Source organism: Trichechus manatus, unplaced genomic scaffold, assembly GCF_000243295.1.
Source record: "Trichechus manatus latirostris isolate Lorelei unplaced genomic scaffold, TriManLat1.0 scaffold00047, whole genome shotgun sequence".
In the NCBI taxonomy this organism is placed as follows: domain Eukaryota; kingdom Metazoa; phylum Chordata; class Mammalia; order Sirenia; family Trichechidae; genus Trichechus; species Trichechus manatus.
This window is the reverse complement of record NW_004443983.1, coordinates 1,846,422-1,860,135: the sequence shown is the minus strand read 5'-3', so window position 1 is coordinate 1,860,135 and position 13,714 is coordinate 1,846,422. Positions and strand designations below refer to the sequence as shown.

Here is a 13,714-nt window from a genome sequence, read left to right as displayed (position 1 = left end):
TTTTTAAGCAAAGTGTTGAAGGTGTAGCCTGGTTTCTTCTTTTTGCTTAGAGTCAAATGCGAGAGGAAGGAACTTTTAAGCAAAAAGGAATCAGCACTTGATGATTTAGAAGGTTTGTGGTTTATACAGATTGCGAAGAATGCTAAAATTAGGAGATTCACTGTTGGGAATGTGTGCTCTGGAGAGAAGGTCAAGATTGTGGCTGGATAACCTTTTGATGAAGAGATTAGGCATGTGTCTTGGTTTCCTAGGGCTGTCATAACAAAATACCACAACATAGGTGGCTTTAAAGAACAGAAGCTTGTTTTCCACAGTTCTGGAGGCTATATGTCCAACTCAGGGTCTCGGCCCCATCAACTTCTGTGAGCCTCTCCTAGTTTCCGGTGTCTGCCGACAATCCTTGGAATTCCTTTGCTTGTAGACAATCCCAACATGTGGTCTGTCTTTGCCTGTGTTTGTGTGTCTCTGCGTCTATGCTGCTCTTTATATAACTCAGAGGTGATTAGGTTTAGGATCCACCCTACACTGGTGTGACCTAAAATGATCACATTACATTACGGAAGGTAATCTGTTCTACCCAAGGCCATCTGATTTAACCACATGTAACTACTCCATGAGAGCAACTAGTGTTCAGCCAAACAACTGGGAACCCTAGCCTAGCCAAGTTGACACATAAAACAAACCATATGTGGCGCAATCGGTTTTCTCTTATGTAGCCTTTCTGGCCCTGGGTTTGTAATCCTCCCAAAATGATTGGTTGGCCACAGTCTGCTAAAGGATTGGTTGGTTTGCTATCCTCATAAGCAATTTGCAAGGGATTCGTCGGTTTGCTATCCACCTTTACACGCATTGGCTGGGGGAGTGAGGGAGGCTCCTCCAGTAATTGACCTTTACCAGGATTGGCTGAAGGGCCTGCCCAATGGCTGATGAAAACCCTAGAATGAGGAGGCTTAGATGTGGCTTCCTGATCAATGAGACGAAGGAGGGGAGCTCATCCTTTGGACATGGGGCCCTGCGCCGATAGCCCTATGCCATGCCTGACCTCACTTTATAGAACATATATGTTTGGAGAGATGCCTACTGACACCTGGTCCATGGCATGCCCACCCAGTGAGGCAGAATGAACATGGGTAATTTGGGAAGGGTGAGCCGGTCCCCTTTTAGACATAAGTGGATTCCTCCCATACAATGCTAAGGACGGTAGGGGTGGAGGGGATTGGTTCATTTTAAATCCCTTCCTGTTATCTACTGTTCACTTTCTGTAAGTAATCTGTTCTTGTTTACATTTACCTTCTATAAATAATGACTTTCAATTGCCAACACTTCTTGTGTGTACAACCCAGTCAGATCAGATAGTAGTGTGGTCATCCTAGCAGTCCGTATGTAATTTTGAGGCAACTGGCATGTGTTTATGTACACAGTTCACCATTGTATGCAGTTGAGCACTGTGGGCTGTGTGTAGGATGTGCATCCTTGCTTCAGTGCTTTGCAGCCTGCTGGAAAACGTTAAACCATGCCTTTCTTATCTCTCTTCCCTCTGCCATCTCACTGCCTCACAAACTCGACTGGCAAAACTCACTGCCTAGCAAAATTTTCAGCTTGGTTGGATGCACCTCCTTTGAAATCTTTCTCATATCCTTAGGGAATGTAAGTCACTTCCTCTTTGCTTCCAGAGAATTTGTGCATACATTTTGATAGCAAGTAGCACAGTGCCATGAAATTATTCAAAAAATGAGGAGTCTAGCTCTGAATTGGGCCTTGAAGCAAGAGAAGAGTTCATGATAAAACTGGGACAGAAGAGTTTTCAAACCTTCACAACTTTGTCTAGTTAGTTCCTGTAACTTCTACTGAGCAGAAGCAAAACAGCATGCACAGAGGTATTTTTGTCATACAGCTGTAGTTACAGCTATCTCCATGTGATTTATGAGTTTGGGGGTATTTTTGGATTACTCTAGATGTAGCTACAATTATTTTAAAATATATTTAGCCATTGAATAATGGGCTAGTTGTTAGGAGCTTTCTAGATTCTAGTAAGTTTTTTATGACCTCCAATTGGAAACATGCAAGAGCCAGCTTGAGAATTAAACAACCCAAGTTATCTATTGGCCCAACCAAGATAGTAAAGTTAATTATATTGCTAATTTCTAAATATTAGAACACTACGAAAAGGGCGAAGAAAAAAAGTCCTATGTCTTCATCATAGCTGAAAAGAAAAAGGCTAGTAGTTCTTTGATGACAGTGATGTGAGTTGCCTGAGATTGCAGAGGCCGCGGTCCAAAGTAAACCCTGATGCAATGGACGCCGATTGTGTCTGCTGTTAGCGCTGTGGTCTCTCAGGTCTAGTAGTAAAGCTGAGTTGTGCTGAGAGAAGGAGATATGGTCAGTGCAGGGTTTTATATTTTGTTTTTTTTAAATTTTAACACTTTAAGGTTTTGTAGGGAAAGTATAGAAATCGAAAGGTTGAGGAGAAAAGAGAGGAAATAATTGACAGAAGACAGGACCCAGAGAACTGATCAAGGGTTTGCTTTGATCCACTAAGAGGAAACGGGGTCAAGATGAGTGTAGATGCCTCTAGCGCCCAGAGGTCTCGCCCGTCGCCGCGCTCTCCCGCGCACCGACCACTCCCGACCCCTCGAGGCGGACAGACAGCAGCGACATCACGAGGGCCCTGGCCCACGCCCGTTCTGCCACCACGGCGAGGTTTCGCGGTCTTGGAATGCACGAGGCGGGAGCCGTACCTTTCTAGACCCGCCCTGGAGGCCGCGAGGGCGGAGTAGGCATCACACGGGCTTGGAGCTCGCCGCGCCTCAGCCTAAACTCATCACGCCCGCGCCCGCTAGTCCGACTGCTTCTCCTCGTCCCGCCCAGTTCCGGCTGCCAGGTTCGTCTCCTCGGCTTGCCTCGCCCCCAGCCGTCCGGTTCCCGCTGATTCGGCCCCGGCTCTGGCCTCCCGGCTCCTCCTCGTTCCGCCCCGGCTCTGGCCAACCGACTCCTCCTTCCTGGCCTGCCCCACCGCTAGCCAACTGGCTCCTCCACCTTGCCCCGCCCTCGACTCCTGGCTCTTCCTCCTCGCCCCACTTAGGTTCCTGGCTCCTCCCCGCCCCGCCCCCATCTCCTGGCTCCTCCTCCTAGCCCCGCCCCCAGACAACTGGCTCCTCCTTCGGGGCCCGCCTCTGGCTCCTGGCTCCTCTCCCTCCCTCCCTGGCCCGCGCTCAGCAGATCCGTCTGCGGCCGCCCGCGAGTAAGAGAGCGAGCGAGAGGGGGACTCTGCGCCGCCAGACCGCCCAGCCTGCGTTTTAGTGTCCAGGCGCTGCCGCGCCCCTTCCTCCGAGTAAGTGCCTCCGGCGCGCTCGTCCCACGCACACCCCCGCGGGGCTCCCCAGGCAGTCCGGCTGCGGGTTGCTCCCGAGGGAGCGCTTCCCGCTCACCGAGTTTCGGGAGTGAGTGGGTGTGAGTGCGCGTGTAAGTGTGTGCGTGTGTGCGCCCGCGCGCGTGCGTGCGTGCACAGCTTTGGAAACTCCGGAGTTTTGCCGACTTCCTACGTCTCAGGGAGAATACGAGACCTCTGACTGGGACCCTTTGCCGACCAGACGGACCCCTGAACCTCCACTTCCTGCTCTGCGCCCCACTTCCCCCCATCCTTTCTTCCATCTGTAGACGCGGCCCCTCTGTGTGTCACACCCTCCTTGTAACCAGCCACACATGCCAGCGAAAGGACTACCCTGGTTTTCAGGATGCCCCAGATTGCAGACAGAGATGCTGGCTTCAGATTGTAATCCCCCCCTGCATTGTAAAACGGGCAGGGACCGGAATTTTGCTTTGAGATCATTCGGACCCTGGGCGGCTGATAGGCACGCTCAAGACCAGGCTGACCAGCCAGGCTTGGGCACCTAGAAGATGTTTATTGATTCAACGACACCATAATTCTAAAGCCAACTGATTTCCTAAAACACAGCACTAGGTAGAAGGAGCAGTACCCTGAGCGGAATCATGGAAGCAAATTAGATAGTGGTCGAGTGCCAGGCTTGAAACAACAAAATCCTTAGATTTCTTACTATTATTTTTATTGGGGGTCAGTACATTTTTAATGCAGGGCATGTTTCTACATTTTTAAAAAAGTTAATTGGTACCTTTGCTACACAACAGCAGTACTATGCTTGAGTCCATCTATAAAATAGTTTCTCTGTTTGTAAACTGATTCTCTGGTTCCTGAGGTCCCATCCAGTTCTAATCTCTGAATCCTTTACGTCTCGGTTTATTTTCTCTATATTCTTATTATGAAAGTAGAGATACCCATAAAAGGTTCCCTCTTCTTTGATAAAAGATGCTGGTAGGGAAGTGACATTTTGAATGGAAATTATTCATTGAGGTGTAGGGACAACAAAACTGTGTGACTAGAGGAAATAACCAGAACAGGGCAGCCTTGGAGATGTCATTGTGCGTTGGCATATGCAAGTTAAGAGTTGATAAATCACTTTAAGTGCTGCTTATCATAGCAGATATTTTTATCCTGTTACACAGAAGTGTTTCCACAATGTTTTAACTAAGGAAACATTATGCTTTGCCAGGTAAATATATGATTCCATCTCTCTTTAAGGAGAGAAATAAATATCACATTTAATAAAACTCTTGGAAACATTTATTGCCACCTCCTAATTAGATCTATCATAGAGAGTTAAGTCAGCAAGTTATTGTTAGTATTCTAGCTAGTAACACAATTAGCTTTTTTTTGCAGAGTTTTGGTTGCCTCTTTCCCTCTATACGCATTAATTGCCCCCTTCTTTTGAGTTTTTACCTCTAATTTGAATAAATAAAATTTAAGGAAGTGGTATACTACCTACCTTCCTGTAAAATATGAATAGCTGGATGTTGCCTGTTTTTTGTAGAGCTCTGTGCATTAATAAATGTATGCTTTATAAGCCATTGTGTTCATCTAGATGACCTGATGATTTAAGGATCATTTATCAAATCACTGAATATACGAAGGTTCCCTTAAAAGAATAGTGATTCTACACAAATGGACTGTTTAAATTTTTCTTTAAGGGAAACTTTTAATCTATAGTGCCTTCTGTTCTAGCATGTTTAAATTTAACTAGAAAATATGTTGTGTGAGCTGGATAATCTCAAATTTATTGTCTCTTAATTTTCTGTTTCTGGCTATATTGCTAGACTTTGTCTGGGTAGTGAGACCTTGAGAGGACAGGCTATTCTGGGGTCCCATGCAGAATGGCAGAAACTGGGGGTGAATGCACTTGCAAGGGCTAGGAACAGAGTATTTTACAAAGCCTGTTCTCTGCAATTCTTCATTCTGTTGAAATTGGAGGAAAGGGTATGTGGAGAGAAATGATTGCATGTAAACAGTACTCATTAGGAAATGCTGTATGAGGGGAAGGGCAGATTCCTAGGTGCCTTGTGGCTTGGGGAACTTCAAATAGATGATCATTGGAGTTGGCCCCAGTGTTGGACACTTCAGAGGTCTGATGGTTAATTGATCCAGTTAATCCTTTTCTACTTGGAATAGCCCAATTGAAAGTAACACACTTCCTTCCTGGAGATTGCATTCTTAATCAAAATCAAGCTTTACTCCACACCGTGTAGAATAGTCCATTCCCTACCCCCTCCATTTTTGCCTGGTGCAAGTTGAAGGAAGTGAACATAGATAACTTCAGGAGGCAGGGGAGGAAGAGTGTCTTTTCACAGAGGGGAGTGAGAGTGGGCAAAAGGGCATTAACTCAACCCCTGGACCAGGGGCACTGATTGTGACAATGAAGCATATGCACAGGAGACAACCTGGACAAAAAGGTGGATAATTTACGCCAATTTGGTGCTCTCTGAGAGCTCTGGCTCGGATACAGAAGTTAAGGTAGGGCTCTGTGCCATGCCAGATTAACTTTTATCACCCCACCCCTCCACATGCTGCCCACATCCTGCATTTAATGCTGAGTGCACACAATAAGAACTCAACAAACGCTGAAAAGGAGCTTTTAACACCCCAACCTTTCTGTTTCCCTGTGACTGAGGGTTCTGCTCTCTTATCTCTGGTTTTGATGATGGTGGCACAGGGATCTCAGTCTACTGCAATTTCTAGACTTTTATCCATCAGGGGTGCTGCCTAATAGCTGAAAATGTCTAACTCGTTGGGGGTCCAAAAAAAAAAAAATCACAAAACTTTGGTGCAAATTGTAAATAAAGCCAATACTATCCAGTGGAGGCAAGTTAGTTTTCATTCTACATTTTGGCCCAAAGAGAAGAAAATGAGCTGCAAGTGGAGTGTAGCGAATGATAGCGTGTTAGAGGCAAGAAACACCTTAGAAACCATCTGCTCCGTGGGTCTTAGATCATAGTGGTTTGCCGTTATGCAAGTTTGGAGGAGTATCTTCCTCAGTCCAGCTTGCAGGAGGCATATACCATTCATTCATGCACCCAGCATTTATTGATCTCCTATTATGGGCCTGGCACTGGGCAACTCTCTAATGTTTGCATGAAGGTCTCAGATCTTAGAGGTCGGATGATGTGAAGAAAGATGTTTATTGATAAAAAGGGTTCCTGAAGGTAAGTTGATAGTGGCAAAAGTGGATTCAGAATCCTCCTGTGTTTCACAAAAGAAAGTGAAGGCACTTCCTTAGTTAGGACTGTGGAGGAAGCATCTTCAAATTAATCTTATTTCTCAATAACCTTTCTTCTGCTGTCTGTTTAAAATAACCAGTGGTATAACTGCAATGAACCTGATTTCACAGGATTTTATTTTGTTGGGCTTATACATCAAGTATAAAAGTTACCTGAGAAACTTGCTTTAAAATATTGCAGTTGTCAACAGTAATTAAGTAATGCCCCCCAACCCTTTTAAAGAGCAGTTGTTTTTTTCTCTAAAAACAAGTATTTGTGAATCTCAGTTCAGAACCAAGGTAGCTTTTAGAAGTGCAGAGCTAGATGGGCATCAACAAGGTTGTTTTTCCTAGGGTTGTCCTTTTTCTTATAGAGCAAAGGGGTTAGAGACCAACAAGATACTATTTCACTGAGGTGACTGGAGTCTAGGTATATAGCTCCCCTACAGACGCACATGCGCACACACAAGAAGTCAGTGGATCGGGCTTCCATTGGAACACCCTCAGGCTAACTTGTAAACAAATCTGGGTTACTCTTCTTCAGTAACAGAATCAATGAAGTCCTAAATTCCACTTGTAGTTTCCTTCAGCATTGGGAATAAAAACGACTTTTAGTCTATTCAAGAAGAGAGTAATTCAGAATGACTTTACCAGTTCTCATGTCTCAGTCACCACTGGCTGTGTGACTTTGGTCAATCTGTTTTAGCCTTCTGAGCCTTTTTCCTCACCTAAACACTGGGGATAGTATTGACATTATAGGGTTGTTGTGTGGATTAAACCAGAATGTTCCTCTCTTGTTGTCCAGCATGCAGAAAGCACCCAGCAAGTGGTAGGCTTTATTGGGTTGGCCAGATAGGTCTCATTTCAAGAGGATGGTGTTTGTACTGGGTCATAGTGGAGTAGAGAGGGAGAGTGGTAACTTGTACCATATGTGCTTTTAGCGTGAACTTTTATTTTTCTTCTCTAACGATGCCAGAGGAGCCTGGAGAACAGAGTGAATATAGGACAATTTCAATGATTCCCAGCTGCAGAGTCACATGATTATGTGAGGGAAATCTTAACTGCTGCTGTTAAAGATGAATGAGCCAGAGCAGGGCATTGGGGTTTTATGTGCCTGAGCGTGAAGAAGAGCCAGGGATGGTATCCATTAAGCTGCCCTGTTCATAAGGAAAGCTTTTAAAAGACCTATTACAGTTCATTTGTGAGCAGAGGGTTGGCCTTGTATCTCTAGAGACCCATGTTAAAACAGGTAATGGATGACACCAGGTTATTCAAGACAGGCAGAGCAAACTACCATATTTTAGCTGCCCCTGGTGTCACAGAGGGACTTTGCTGGTGGCTGGTGGGAAGTTGTGTGATTTCCACGGGCTTTGAACCAGTTTGTTCCCAAGAATGAGTGTTGTCCCCTGTTGCAAGCTCTTCTGGTGACAGGGTGCTCGGCACACAGTACACTGTTGAATATTTGAAAATGAGCACAAAAGTGAGAAACAACCTACATGGCCAATACGTTCTGTAAACCTGTCTGTTATTCTTTCAAAACCAAATTCATTCAGCTCAACCTCCTGTCCTCTTCCCAGTTATTATTTTATTTATTGAAAAAAATTGAGTTTCCCACAACATGGCTGTCAGCAAAGGTGGGGAGGCAGGGGTTATGATGTGTGCTTGTGGAGACTTTACTGTACTCATCCTTTCCTGTCTTGAACTCTTAATCTGATTCGTGTTCAGACACACACACACCCAGACTTAACAAGGGAATTTCTCATGGTCTTCTGAGAAAAAATACAGGAACAATGTTGACAACAGATTGCAAAGTCCAGAACAAACCCTGGTGACTCAAACTTTTAAGAAATAAATCCAGTACCTGATTTCACCTCTTTATGATCAAGTAAGTCTCCTTAGTTTTTCCTTCTTTCTCTCTCTCTCTCTGAAGAGATGAGGTAGCTTTCTGGGAAATGGCAGGTGTTTGATTAAATACTACTTTGAGCGCCCTGGAAGAGTAGAGCAAACCTGATTTAGTGATGGAATTCCTTTTGCCTTACTGCAGAGGTAGGTCCCAGGTGACTCACAAGTATACTTGGGGAGGTGAATGAGCTCAGGCTCCAGGCTTCTGCACGTAACTGATGATGGTCTCTGTTTATTTGCACACAGCCAATTTGCACCTTTCCTTTTATGGTCTGGAAGGAGTGACAGTGCTTGCAAGGAATGGCTGCTATTACTTGCCTGGATAAGAGATTGTGTGGAAATAGGGAGCCTCCCAAGGAAGCAGTATTCCCCGCCCTGAGTACTTGTAGTGCTTATCACCTCCCCAGCATGGAGGCTTTGCCCAGGTGGGTGGTTTGGGAATGTGATTATTCTGACAGCCACAAAGGTGATATGCCAAAAGAAACTTTGAACTTGTCCAATGTGCTGTATTTTAGGACTCATCTTGGGCAGGTGATCCCAATCTGACTTTAAGATACCTGGGAAGTTTGATATAAAAGGTATAGATTCCTGGGTTCCCATCTACTGAATCAGTATCACCAAAACTGGCCTCAGAATCTGTATTTCCAATAAGTTCCCCAGGTGACTAATGCACAACAAATTGAGAACTCATGGCCAAAGAGACTGTTTTTCCTGCCTTGTTTTATAAATAAGGTTATTCAGGTAGCAGATATCTGCAGGGATTTTAAGGCAGCAGAAAGAGCAAATCTCTTGAAAGTACAAAATGGCTTTCAAGTTTAAAGAAGATTAAAATGGATATGTACACATGAAATGAACACCTGTGTACCTATCTTAATAAATAACAAAGTGGTTTTTCATTTAGGTCCTCACTGGGCTGCAAAAAGGAGCCCTGGTGGCGCAGTGGTTAAAAACTCAGGTGCTTACCAAAAGGTCGGCAGTTCGAGTCCACCAGCCGCTCCTTGGAAACACTATGGCGCAGTTCTACTCTGCCCTGTAGGGTTGCTGTGAGTCGGCATCAACTCGACGGCAACGGGTTTTGGTTTTAGGGGCTGAAAAATGTTGACAAGCAACCAGGCCAAGAACAAAATATAAAAACCAAAACCAAAAGAGGTGTCCCACAAGTATATCTGGGAGTTGAAAGCCAGGGAACAAGAGATGTTGGGAAATGTGCTGAGTATTTATTTGCTGAAAATTTTAATTTTGAATCACTGGCTAGACTGACATCATAAATCAAGTATCCCAGCAGACTGGAGGACACCTCAGATTGCCTTGTAGGCCGGTGACCTGGGATGGATATCCTTTTTTCAAGAGTGGCACATGTTTGGAAGAGCCCCAGACCTAAGACTATTGAGTTACCAAGTGGTCAGTTTTCCCCACCATAGGCCTACCCCTGGTCCTGAGGTCATGGTACCTCCAGGCATCTATCCGGTTCTCATAGTACCCCTCTATTTTGAAATGGTAGGCAATAGGAAAATGGAGAACAGACTGTTTTTTCTTTGAAGCTATCCTAGCTATAACTTCTTTTCCTCTTCTTCCTCCTTCTCCTCCTCTTCTTTCTTCTTTTTTTTGCATTTTGGGCTGTACCAGTACTTCAGAATTTCTTCCCTATTTCTGATTTCTAGTCCATTTTTCACTTATCAGTCTAATAGGGGCCATGGAAATTATGAATGGTAAAGGTCTGCTGCTGATGATACATAGTGCTAATTTTAGTGGAACACTTTTTTTTCCCTCTAGGCTTTAATATTTGATAAGAGACCAACAAGTATGAAAATGAATTAATTTGAGTCTTGCCTCAGCCTTCCTTTCTAGCCAGTTATTCTCCATATTTGCTGCCCTAGAGTCCAGCACACCAGGATCCTTCTAGCCTCACAATTTGGGGAGTGGAGGAAGCTGGACAATGACTTGTGGAGACAGGTGACAGAGGCAGAGAATTAACTACCCCACTCTTTCTGGTGCACACCTTGACTTTGAGTACCCCACAGGCATGTCCACCCCAATTTTACCCTTCAATCAATCTTCTGTGAGTTCTGGTCCATTTTATGGTTGCCCTTAGTGTTTGTGTATTCATGACATAAATAGTGTACTTTATCAGAATGCTTTAAGCTGCAGGTAAGAAAATGCCCAGCTAACAGCGGTTTGAACAATAAGACATTAAATTATCTTATGTGAAGGGTAGTCTGGAGTTGGGCAAATCCAGGGCTGGATCAGTGGTTTAGACAGTGTCATCAGGGACCCAGGTTCTTTCCATCCTTCTGCTCCCCAATCCTCAGCATGCTACCTTTTTATCTGTAGACTTGCCCCCTTGTGGGCAGAAAAATGGCTTTCTCAGCTCTGGGTGCCATATGCTCCTTCCAGCCCCATTCAAAGGCAGGAAGTGTGTGTATGTATGTAGGGGGTGTTAGAACACAGAGAGGGCAGCAGTAAGGTTCTCTTGTAGTGAATATCTCTTTTCATCCAGGGTAAAAGTTTTCCTGAAGCCTCCCTAGGCCTCATTGGCCAGAACTGAGTCATAGCTGCAAGGGAAGCTGTGAAAGTGAGTAGCTGGCATTGACAGCCTCTGTCATGGGAGGTTGGTCGTGCCAATAGGAGGAAGAGAGGGGGGAATGGTTGTCGGGTAGACAAATAGCAGCATCTGCCACGTACACTAGCTAGTCTCAGGCTCCCATACCCCAGTGGCTGTCGAGCTCAGGCCATCCTATGGCTGATAATAATAATCCCAGATTTTATAGAGATTAAAACTAACCAGTGGTGATGAGTAGTTGGAGAAACAACAGTGATGTGGAAAGTGTTGAAAATCACATATGACTACTAGCGGTGACATTTTTATGTTAAGGATTACGTATTTCTAAAAATAGTACTACCATACTTAACTTTGGAGAAAGATCCCTGCATTCAGACTCAGAAGATAGCTTTCAAATAGAGAATTACGTATGTTTCTGGAAACATACCCAGTTCCAAAAACTGTAATCCTGGGAAACATTCATTGAGTGCCTAAGATGGATCAGGCTCTGTGCTAAGTGCTTTATATACATTATTTCATTTCATCGTCATAACAGCCTAATGAGATAGGTACTATTGTTAATCCTCATTTATAGATGAGGAATTGAGGCTTAAAACCAAAAAAACAAAACCCGTTGCTGTCGAGTCGATTCCAGCTCATAGCGACCCTATAGGACAGAGTAGAACTGCCGCATAGGGTTTCCAAGGAGCGCCTGGTGGATTCTAACTGCTGACCTTTTGGTTTGCAGCCAAGCTTTTAACTACTGCACCAATAACTTGCTAAAGCCACGCCGCAGGTGGAGCTGGGATTCACACCCTGGCAGTTCAGCTGCCTCCCATACTTGTGCTCTGAACTGTTGAAGGGTATTCAAAACAAAGTTGTCAATTCATGGTGACCCCATGTGTGTCAGTGTAGAACAGTGCTCTGTAGGGTTTTTGATGGCTGTGATGTCAGAAGTAGATGGCCGGGTCTTTCTTCCAAGGTGCCTATGGGTGGGTTCAGACTGCCAACTTTTTGCTTAGTAGCTGAGCACTTAACTGTTTGTGCCTCTCTTACCCCTGAATAGAACTGTTAGAGAGCTCACCTATTTTCTGTGAACCTTCAAAGACTATTACCTTTCTAATCAGTCAGTTTCAATGTAGCTTTTGTCCCTGTTTATTCTTCATATTTTTTTGTTTTGTTTTGTTTTTAATAGTGGGAAGATGAACTATGGGGATATGCATGGCCTTTCTGATGCCCACTCACCCAGCTTCCCTCAGCAAGTCACCCTAGTCTCCTGTGCAAGACCAAGTGTGGGTGGGGGGGCAAGGATGCCCCAGAATGTAGAGTCTGTCATTCATGGACCCATTTCCATTTGCAGATTGTATCAAAATCCTAAATTTATTACAGAAGTAATTCACATTTCAAAGTGAAAATTAAGGATCTGGAAGTTCAAAGTCAATGGAGCTGCACCTCCCAAATTGAGAGGATGACACTGGTCTCCTTTTCATATTGGGAAGAAGTTAGACAATATCAATCACCCAGAGAAATGTTTCTTTTATTATTGCCTCTTGCAACAGAGTGCCAGTCTATGAGATGGTAAATTTGTCCCCAAGTTATAGAGTCTTTGTGTGAGGCAGATTTTGTACAAGCTAGGACAGCTTCTTGACAGTCATTGCACAGAAATTGCACCCTGCAGAATGCTTGAGCTGCTAGGAGTCAGGCTTAGTACGTGCAGTGCAATTGGGTCATTCTTGTCTTGTGACTCTGATGGCAGGAATGCAATGCAGCTCCTGTTCCAAGGCCCCTTGCCCACAGCTCGGAAGCAGTGCAGACCCAGGGGCCCTGTATTTCTTCACTTAGTTCCTGAAACTCATTTCTAAAGCCATACTGGTTGCCGTGGGTGTGGTCCTTCACTTACACTTAAGGATGCTTAAAGGGGAAAATTGTTTTCCTTGATTGTTTTTTTTAATCTGCAGTTGCTAATAACTTGCATAGGGAGCTAGGTAGAGGAGTCAGGGTGTAAATTCCATGTCTAATTCTAGGAACTCAAAACTGCCCTATGTTGGCATGTTGAATGTTACAACTTTGAGTCAGGTGATTAATCTTGACAAGATTAACTGATTAATCTTGTCTGTGAGAACCCAACCGTGCTTTGCAATTCCAGTAGGCATCCAAGAGTCATTTTGAGTTGAGATTGCCTTTAGGATATTTTGGATCACGTCATTTGTTATAAACTTTCAAAAATAATTTTAAATGTTACAAGACAAATTTTAGTCAAAACTGTATAGATAAAAATGATTAACCTTAAACGTGAGAAGTTCATTGAAACAGAAGTCCATCGTAAGACACAGGTTTCTGATTGATTTGCTGCTTGGCCCCTTAGCCTCTACCCTGCAGCAAAGTGCACCTTTGTAGTCCTTTCCACTCAGTTGGCCATCGTTTTGCTGGCACTCCTAGATTTTCTTAACTCTCTTTTCTTTTCACCTTTTTGTTGTAAAATAAAACACACACACACACACACACACACACAATAAATATACAGCTTTGTAAATTAGTATAAGGCAAACACCCATGTAATCATCACTCAGGTCAAGAACTTTGCCAGCCACCCGAAAGTACCTTCATATAGCCCGTCCCAATCATATTCTCCTCCATCCCTCCAAAAGTAACCACCGTGCTGACTTTT

At 44.3% G+C, this 13,714-nt stretch overlaps 1 protein-coding gene across 1 annotated transcript in view; it reads left to right on the top strand.

Moving 5' to 3' along the window:
• The first annotated feature begins 3,217 nt into the window (after positions 1-3,217).
• Positions 3,218-13,714, top strand: part of TNFAIP8 (TNF alpha induced protein 8) — a 140,226-nt gene continuing 129,729 nt past the window's right edge. The window contains exon 1 of the mRNA XM_023731937.1: positions 3,218-3,331. Within this exon, the coding sequence (XP_023587705.1) occupies position 3,331 (1 nt within the window). The 5' untranslated portion in view covers positions 3,218-3,330. The remainder of the gene's footprint in view (positions 3,332-13,714) is intronic.